The following is a 9,582-nucleotide window of genomic DNA, read 5'->3' on the forward strand; positions in this document are numbered from 1 at the left end:
AATATTTCGAAGTTGTTTTTTTTTTTTTTTTTTTAGAGAAATGAAAATAAAAGAAAGGACGAGAAAAGTCAATTTCAAACGGACCTTTGAGTCCAAAAAGGCCGGCTACACAAAGTCCACTAATGAACTTTATGAGAGAAAAAGAGTCGTTGCACAGAAATTAAAGCAACGGAAGAAATGGTTCTGCGTGTGGAAGAAACAAAGCCCGGTCATGCGCATCAACATCATGTACACGTACGCGAAGACCAAAACTGGCAAAACATAGCAAAGTAATGCAGTAAATGTTTACGATTTTTTTTTTTTTAATTTTTTTTTTTCACTTTTTTATATTTTTCACTATCAGTCAACGTCAAAACATTTTTATTTTTTTTACTTTTTATATCACATCAATAATTTTTTATTACTATTCAAATAAAAAAATTCGCTATAGTACAAACATTTTTCACTTTTTTATACAATTTTTTTTTATTTTATATCACATCATCACTTTTTATTAATTTCAAAATTAACAACTTTTTATTCTAATTCTGTACATATCTTTGCCAAACAAGTCCAAGATTCCAACAAAGTCTTCCATTTCATATATACTTCCTGCTGTTTAAATCATATACATTTTCCAAGCAAAATAGCATCTAATTTTGTAATACTCTTGTCTCATATTAAAAAATAAATAAATAATTAAAAATGTTAATTTATAAAAAATAGTCATAAATATAAAGTATCGCATTGTTTAGTTAGTAAATAAAATTTAACTTTATAAAAAAAAAAAAAAAAAAAAAAAAAAAAAAAAAAAACCTTTAAACGGACACGTTTTTGTAAGATGATAACACAAATATATATAGAGAGAGAGAGAGCTAGAGCTTTTTCCTCATCGTTACAAATTTTAATGCTTTGGTACCTTGTTTTTGTGTTTTCTTGAAACCCTTTTCTATTACTGAAAAAAAAAGAAAAAAAAAAAGTAGGTAGTCTCTAGCAGCAATACTCGTTAGTCTTTAATTATATTATGAGTGTTTATTAATTAATTCAGAAAATTAGTTAATTTATCATTCTACTCACAAAAAAGAAAAGGTAGAACTTTCCACCATATATCTTGACCGATAACAGAGAGAGAAGGAGATAACAAAAGTAGTGTGTCTCCATTAGCTAGTCTTTGTATTATGCGCGTGTAGTGTGTACTAGGTAAGTTCAATTTTCTTATCGAAGAAAAGGACAACATACTTTTCACAATCTTGACTAATAAGAGAGAGAGACAGAGAGAACTTTCCACCCTCTTGACCGATAACAGTCCATAAGACACGGTATCATAACACAGAGAGAGAGATGGCAAGTCATGATTTGAGTCCATTTTCAGGGCTGAAGAAGCCTTATCAGGCCGCCCTGAATGCAAACTGGGACGCCATGAAGAGCTTCTACGACAAACATCCTGAGCGTGTCGTTCGTCCTCTGACGATCGACGGGCTCACTGCGCTTCATATTGCAGGATATAATAGTGAAGGAACGGAACTGCTTCAGCATTTACTTGGTCTCCTACCATCCTCCGAGATATCGCTTGCTATATCTAAGAAGAGCGATCACAATAACAACGTTTTTCACGAGGTCGCCTCCACCAACAATGTTGCATCTGCAAAACTCTTGATTAGTAAACTCTCTGAAAACAATCTGCCCGATCTGAAAAACATACTCGAGGATCGTAATCAAATTGGTGAAACCCCGCTGTTTAGGGCCGCTGCCCTTGGTCAGATACAGATGGCCAAATTTTTGGCTAAATTAGTTGGGGATACAAGTCCTCACTTCCATAGACATGACAGCATGTCCATTCTCCATGCTGCTGTGCTAGGCCAACACTTTGGTCTCTCTCTCTCTCTCTCTCATGCAATCATTGCTACTTAAATAGCATGCTTTAATTCCGGCCTTTATACTCTTTGCAGAAACCGCCATTTGGTTACTCGGAATGGACGAGACACTTGGAACAAGAAAGGAAAGCAATGGCATGACATGTCTTCACCTACTAGCGAAAATGCCATCTGCTTTCAGGAGTTCGTGCAACATGGAAAAGTGAAGAGACTCCTCTATTATTGTACGTTTTGCTTTCATAACAGCATTACATGCATTTGTGTTTGGCTTCATTTACTTTGAACAAAGCATTCTTGTTATGCTTTAAACACCCCAATATAATAAGTAATTTAAACACATTCGTAGTGCAGGCCTTCCTGCCAATCTGGATGATGATGATGTTGATGATGGTAATGATGTTCAAAAAATATCAAGTCAAATGGAAGATGATGATGGTGATGATGTTCAAAAAATATCAAGTCAAATGGAAGATTTGGAGACAGGCGGCCAGGATAGCAGTAGCCTCCGCCAATCGAACAAACATTCATCAGGTAATGTTAAAAATACAGACAAACATTTCATAAATATTTTATAAATTAAGCTGACGCAACAAGATCTAAACCTTATCATGTCAATTTTGTAAACTATTTGTGTGCTATGTAGGTAGCATGACACTTTCTCATTTGTGTACCGGCATAAATACTTTTGTAACCATCTAATCTAGCTTACATAATCTTTGCAGCAATTTCAAGAATATACTATGCAATGTGGAGGGGCCTTGCTAAAGGTGCGACCTCATTTTCTTATATGTATATAGTGAATGGGGCGTTTTTAATGTTAAAAATTTCTTCCATGCACTGTTCATCTTTATATATATAAAATAAAAAAACTTGTAAATATTGCTCTCTTAGGGGGACAAATAAGAGAAGTACAGTGAGTGAGTGGACTCCCTGTAAAGCTGTTGACCTTAGAGTTGGGGTCATCAGTCTAGCGCTAGATTGATGACCCCAACTCCAAGGTCAACAGCTTTTTATTATAATTTCATACAAAAGTGGATCTCAAACTTACAGTTTAGAGATGACCCATGAGGCCATGATACTTCTCTTTCTCGTATAAGAGAGGCCTTGGATTTGATCTATGAAAGGGATCCGGAATGATTTGGTTGATAACTAAGTCAATATTGTTGTTCACTACTCTACCATATATTATAGTTTAATTTTTAGAGGAAAAAAAGATACGTACGTACGGTTACAATGATTCGATTCATTGATTTTCATTTTTCATTTTTTAAGATGATTGAATGGTTTGAATTATATATATATATATATATATATATATATAGCCAGTCATTCTATCATTCAAATAAATATGTGTTTGTGAGAGATCGAATTTAGATTCATTGATTTTCATAACTCTATTTGTAGAAGAAAATACAAATCATTGTGCATGGCTAAAGTAGCCGTTTTGGTCGATTTTCATAACTGATCATCTATTTGTAGAAGAAAACACAAATCAATCGTTCATGCTAGCTACTATCTCTCTCACAAACGTACATACTTTTATATATATATATGATGGACAGAATGGCCGGCTATTGATGAAATATGGAAGGCGAAGAGAAAGCATAAATCAGCTCTTGAACTCACCAAGTTGCTAGCGAAGATGGATACTACGTGGGCAAACAGCTTAAAAGTAGATGACAAGCCCATTTCCTTGGGGAAAGGAGACTCTCTGGACAACGATGGCAAAGAAGGAAAAGGGGAACAACCCAACTCCACTGACGGAGCTGGTAAAGGAGGAGATCAAACACCCGATACCCCATTGCTTATTGCAGCAAGCGAAGGAATTGTAGAAATATTCGACGAGATAGTTGATGTGCATCCTCAGGCAATTGAGCACATCAGTAAGAATGAGGTGAGCATAGTGCATGCGGCCATTTGCCACCGTCAAAGAGAAATCTTTCGCCGTCTAAAGATGATGAAAGGGATAATGGAACACAGGTTGTTTTCAATGATTGATAAGCGAGGCTACACCATATTGCATCATGCGGCAGACATGAACAACTACAATGGAGGAACCCGCGCTGGTCCTGCACTCCAATTACAGGAGGAGTTGCAATGGTTCGAGGTAATTAATTCAGCTCCCTTATATATTTACTTTCTATCATTTTCATTTAATTATCATTTAATTATAATTTATACAGTACGTGTCCAACGTAAGATTTGTTTATGCAAGTTCTTGGTTTAAACATACACTTAATCGCTCTAAACCCTTTAGATGATGAGGACACTAATTCTTTAAAAAGTGAATATTTGTCTCCCTACTCCCCCAACTACCGCCCACTTATTCCAAGTTATTCCATTCATTAATATTTAAGATTAAAATAGATAGGTGTTGTATTTTTTTTATCTATTAATTTAACGTCAGATATTAATAGAGAGTATAACTTAAAAGGAAGTGGTAGCTAGTTTAAATGATTAAATTCATTCCTTTCTAATTAAGAGCTTAAACTTTTGAGATAAATGATGATTTAACATAAAATCGGAGTTTAAACTCTCCCTTAATAGATAAGGCTCAGCATGTAGAATATTTAATAGAAATAGGAAGTGAATTACGGAAATAAGATTTGAACTCAGGACCTTTAGTCAGATACTATGTTAAATCACAATATATCCCAAAAGCTTAAGCTGATAAGAAAAAATAAATTCACCTTCTCTCTTAATAGATGAGGTCCAACACGTGGAATATTTGTTTTAAATGGGTCTAGCTCTGATTTCATATTAAATCACGACTTATTTTAAAAGCTTAAACTAATAAAAATGATTGGATTTCATCATTCTTGTACATTGAGATTTAAGAACTCATTAATCTAATACAATGTTGCCACGCAGCGTGTGCGAAAGATAGTTCCCTCCCATTATGTCATGCATTGCAACAATTCTGGTAAGACTGCAGACGAGCTCTTCAAAGAGCAACATGTCGAGCTTCTTGAGAAGGCAGAAAGGTGGATAAAAGAGACCTCTCAATCGTGCACTGCGATCGCAATCCTTGTCGCAACTGTTGTTTTCACGGCTGCGTACACTGTCCCAGGAGGTAACGATCAGAGGGGTCATCCAATTTTCCTTCATTCTCCCTTCTTCTTGTTCTTCACCATCATGGACGTTGTCTCCCTTGTGAGCTCCTTGACTTACGTCGTCATGTTCCTCTCCATCCTCACGTCTCCGTTTAAGCAAGAAAATTTCCTCAAATCTCTCCCCCGGAAGCTCATGATTGGCTTCACCTTACTCTTCCTCTCCATGACAACCACCATGCTTTCTTTCACGGCGACTATTTTTCTCATCAATCGTTTTGAGAAGAAAGCTCTGACTGTGACTCTGATTAACATTGCTGTATTGCTTCCCGTCTCTGTGTTTGCGCTTATGCAATTCCCCTTGTATGTTGCACTCTCCAGTAAAATGCATTCCCTTATCAAGAAGATTATGAAGAAGGCTCTTCGTGGGATTTCCATTCCTCGCCTTTTTAAGACCGGTAACCGCAAGACATGTTGAGATATGATGAGAGAGTTTTGTGTTAGTGTTACTCACAGGTTAGCCTGCTGCGCGCAGGAAGCAATAACTCTTTTCTGGATATTGGACATGGGTTTAATTAACATGTTATTTTTCTTTTTCAATTTTGAATTTTGATTAAATAATTGTGTATTTTTAGTTCCCATCATGAACTACACGTCAAAAATTTGTGATCGATCAAATTCTATATCAACTTGCTTCATGTACAATATAATAGGAATAAATTATAGATTTCTCAATTCGAAGACTCTTCTTTACCCATATTGCATCTTTCATATACTTAAATGATCTAGCTTGGCTTGTCTCAAAAAATTACTAGATATATTTTTATTTTATTTTTTGTAAAATTAAACAGTAAAGATTGTAAGATTATCAGAAAGCTCCAGTTAATTACTTTTTACTGGAGAAAATATCTATCGTTTATTTTTGGATAGGAGGACGATTTCCTGTTATTTTTTCACTGAAAACAAGCTAAACTGATACTTAAATAAGTCAAATTGCTGCGAGATTAACATATCTGCTTTGAGCAAAAAATGATTAGGGAATCCATTGTTAGTTGTATTACCTTCAACCAAGAATAAACATCTAAAGGTCTCAAACATATTAGATTCTACTTACGCAAAGCTCTGAAGGTTCTAATTAAGGGACGCAATTGTTAACATGATCTGCAAATTTGATACAAATCCAACATAAAATTAATGAGATAAAATTGATGGGTCTGACCCGTTTCATTAATTGGGTCGAATTATGTTTGTTTTATATAATCTTATATTTATGCATCAACACAATTCGAACCTGGCACGCGATATTTAGGGCTAACAATTTTTTACACGACCAGCAAACTCATCACGGAATTAACAGGTTAAGGTCCAAAAGTCTGACATATTTAATTAAATAGATTGGGTTAAAATTACCGTGAGAAGAAGGAAAATACTAATAGAGGCCTAGTTGCCACAAGCCAGCCCATGTGTGATGACACGTAGTTGTTAATTGGAGTCAAGGCCCATTCCACCATCTATGTGGTTGGGCCATTTCCTCTCTTCTATGATCGTTGAGTTTCTATAACGCCAATATATATATATAAAATAAAGAAAGAAAGGTTTTCATATATATTTAATTGAAGCCAAAAAAACAAATGATAATATTATAATTTCTAAGATTCATCTTACATATTGAAAAAGATAAACAATTGCTGTTGTATGTGCTTTTGAGCTTCACTGTGTTCCTCGCCCTCGTTGGTTTTTTCATCGCAACCCATGCTTTTGGAACATGAGATCGACCACTCCGACGGCCAAAGACATCAACAGGCCGTTCACAGAGACGAAATGAACCAAATGGCATAGAGAATAGACTCACCAAATATAAAAGCGACGTAAGAAAACAAAACAAAAATGCTTACAAAGCTACATACGGAACACAAAGGGAAGCCAAAATCCCACTGGGAAGAATCTCTCAAACGAAAACAACAAAAAGTGAGGGAACCCCAATAGAAAAATGGATAATAATGAATTAATAATAATAATGAGAATAACGCTTGGAAAGGGTGGGTTGGGTCAAAGAATCCCAGAATTAAATATTAATGTCGACAACAAATTAACAAAATCAAGAAAACCCACAAAGGATAACCCTTGTAGCAAGAAAAGTCCCCAAAGGGAAAGGGAGAGAGAGAGAGAGATCGAGAGGGATTGTTTAGGAAAATTCAAACAGAGAAGGAAATGGTCATGTGGTGATTCGAAATTCTGAACCTTCCATTGACAGAATATGAGAGAGAGAGAGAGAAGCGTAGCAAGGGGAAATGATACATACACTACAACTTCACTACAAGTCTACAAGTGCACAATTCTAAGGCACATTGGGGTGGGATCCATGTACTTGTAGTAATTCTGTTATTTTTTGGTGGCGAGACCTTGAGGGTCACTCCTGCACAAGCTTCCACGAAGACCAAGTTTGGAGCATAGCTTTTCAATTAGTTATATAAACTCAATTTACATACGGATCCAACTTACATGCTGTAGTTTTAATAACAGCATGTATGTTGTAGTTTAATCAATGGTCTAGATTCAATTTTCTAAAATCTAGAAAGTTACTTTACTTAAAAGCTTTTACCGGTCATATTTTTTATCCATGGTTAAAAATAACTCCAAGAGGACTTGGATTTCGGTGCAACCCCAGTGATACCCTAATCTGACTTACATGCTGTAGTTTTAATAACATGTATGCGTTAGTTTATTCAATGGTCTAGATTCAATCTCCTAAAATATAGAAAGTTACTTTACTTAAAGCTTTTACTGGTCATGTTTTTTAACCATGATTAAAAATAACTCCACGAGCGAGGACTTGGATTTCAATGCAACCCCGGTGATACTCTGATCACACGAAACTCTAATCCCGACCTTCTTAAGATGAGACAGCCTAGCCTAGGATTGTGGATTGGTTGGATTAAAAGATGCCCTTTGAAATAATTAAGCAACCACATCATATTCTTTCTAGGTAACCACCCACGAATATCAATTGTTTTAGGAGTCGTCAAATGTTTTTGAAAGTAATAAATAAATAAAAAAATTTAATTTTAAGTTTGAAATCCTCTTAAATGGGAGTATAATATGGGTTTAAACATGGTACAAAATAATTATGAAAACAGAAAATATCATTATATGCTTGACAATATATGGCACAAAATTTATATAATACTATAAATGGAATTTTATTTGGTAAAAAAAAAAATTATATGCTTATATATTTATCTAGTATAAAACATGTAACCTTTCTTTCTTTCATATATATATATATATATATATGAAAGAAAGAAAGGTTTTAATATTTAATTGAAGCTACAAAAAATCATGATAATATTATAATTTCTAAGATTTATCTTACATATTGAATTGCCATGTCCATCACTTTAATTAGCACGAATTAATAAAGGACCTTTTATTCCTTAGTTTGTGACCTCTTTTTGGTGGTCAGATTTATTGAATCACAGGTTGATTGCAATTAATCATAATTTGTAATTCTCTAATATATGAAAAAAGAAAAAGAAAAAAAAAATCCAAAACCATGGCACAATAATTGTCGTATATATATATATATATATATATATATATATATATATATATATATATATAAATGCATGATCATAGCTAGATTCAAATTTGACACTAAAATTTCATATATATTGGTCAATGGCATTTACAAAATAAAAATAGATTGGAGCAAACCTCATGGAAAACCTCCAGTATAATCCCATGATATTCGTCAGAATTCATTGAAATATAATAATTCAAGAGGCTACGAAGATCTTTTGGTTCTTGAATCCGGTTTGTCATAATCATCTCAATCATGGACTCTCTAAAATCCTCTCTTGGATCATCAGAACACTTTTCCATGGCTACCATTACAACGAACTTAGTCCCTGCTACTTCGCCACTTTTTTGCCTTCTTCTCTCTACCACTACTTGTCTTGCCTCCTGCCTTTCTCTAATCATTTGGTCCAGTCTCTCTTGCACCATGGCGTGCGCCAGGCTTGAAACTGATGCAAACCGGTCAGAATTCGAGCTCTCGGCTTCCTCCGACGAAGACACGCTAAGCCGGCAACTGCAACACAAAGCCCTGCATCCTCTCTGCTGAATTAGCTGCTGCTGCTGCTGCTTCTTGTTGTACTGTTGCTGCCTGGAGGCTTTCATTGTTAGGCATGAACAGGGGAAGCTTTAATTTGAAGGAAATTAAACCCCTGTTGAAGAATAATATATCATTTATGCTCAATTGGCAAGTAGGTCACCATAATCATGATTGTGTCTTGCATGTGTTTAGAACATTTGAAAGATAAGGTTAATTGGAAGACAAATGGGAAACATTTGTTTTGTTAATTGAGCCAAGTGATTATGGTGTTCTGGTAGACCCTTAATCATTTCCTCTAGAGGGTTGTATTAGTTGGAAAGCACTTCAAAGTCTGCTTAATATGGAAAGCAACGAGTTCATTAAGCCTTTTAATCAATGTGGCATAAACAAATTAAGGAATATTTGCCAATGGAAACTTTGGTTGCCTGCACATGCCTTGGCCAGTGTTTTTAAAAATACAAATAATTAATAAAATCTTGAATAATAATAAAATACGTGCCCCAACGACAACTGCTTGCAAGTGTACTTGCCGAACTTAAAAAAGGACGGAAATTCGTGGCCTTGG

At 34.9% G+C, this 9,582-nt stretch overlaps 2 protein-coding genes across 2 annotated transcripts; one reads left to right on the forward strand and one right to left on the reverse strand.

Moving 5' to 3' along the window:
• Positions 1–3,495: 3,495 nt before the first annotated feature.
• Positions 3,496–5,381, forward strand: LOC133868212 (uncharacterized). Its single transcript, XM_062305031.1, has 2 exons — positions 3,496–3,960; positions 4,725–5,381. Exons 1-2 carry the CDS (start codon positions 3,496–3,498, stop codon positions 5,379–5,381), a joined length of 1,122 nt encoding a protein of 373 aa, XP_062161015.1.
• Positions 5,382–8,536: 3,155 nt separating this feature from the next.
• On the reverse strand, positions 8,537–9,306 carry LOC133867646 (probable transcription repressor OFP9). The gene has a single exon (XM_062304397.1). The coding sequence runs from the start codon at positions 9,080–9,082 to the stop codon at positions 8,579–8,581; it is 504 nt and encodes a 167-aa protein (XP_062160381.1). The 5' UTR covers positions 9,083–9,306; the 3' UTR covers positions 8,537–8,578.
• Positions 9,307–9,582: the final 276 nt, after the last annotated feature.

Source organism: Alnus glutinosa, chromosome 5 (assembly GCF_958979055.1).
Source record: "Alnus glutinosa chromosome 5, dhAlnGlut1.1, whole genome shotgun sequence".
NCBI lineage: Eukaryota > Viridiplantae > Streptophyta > Magnoliopsida > Fagales > Betulaceae > Alnus > Alnus glutinosa.

Coding starts and splice junctions, on each gene's coding strand:
- LOC133867646 (XM_062304397.1), bottom strand. CDS start 9,082: ATGAAAGCCTCCAGGCAGCAACAGTACAACAAGAAGCAGCAGCAGCAG.
- LOC133868212 (XM_062305031.1), top strand. CDS start 3,496: ATGGATACTACGTGGGCAAACAGCTTAAAAGTAGATGACAAGCCCATT. Junction 3,961..4,724: donor AGGAGTTGCAATGGTTCGAG/GTAATTAATTCA, acceptor GTTGCCACGCAG/CGTGTGCGAAAGATAGTTCC.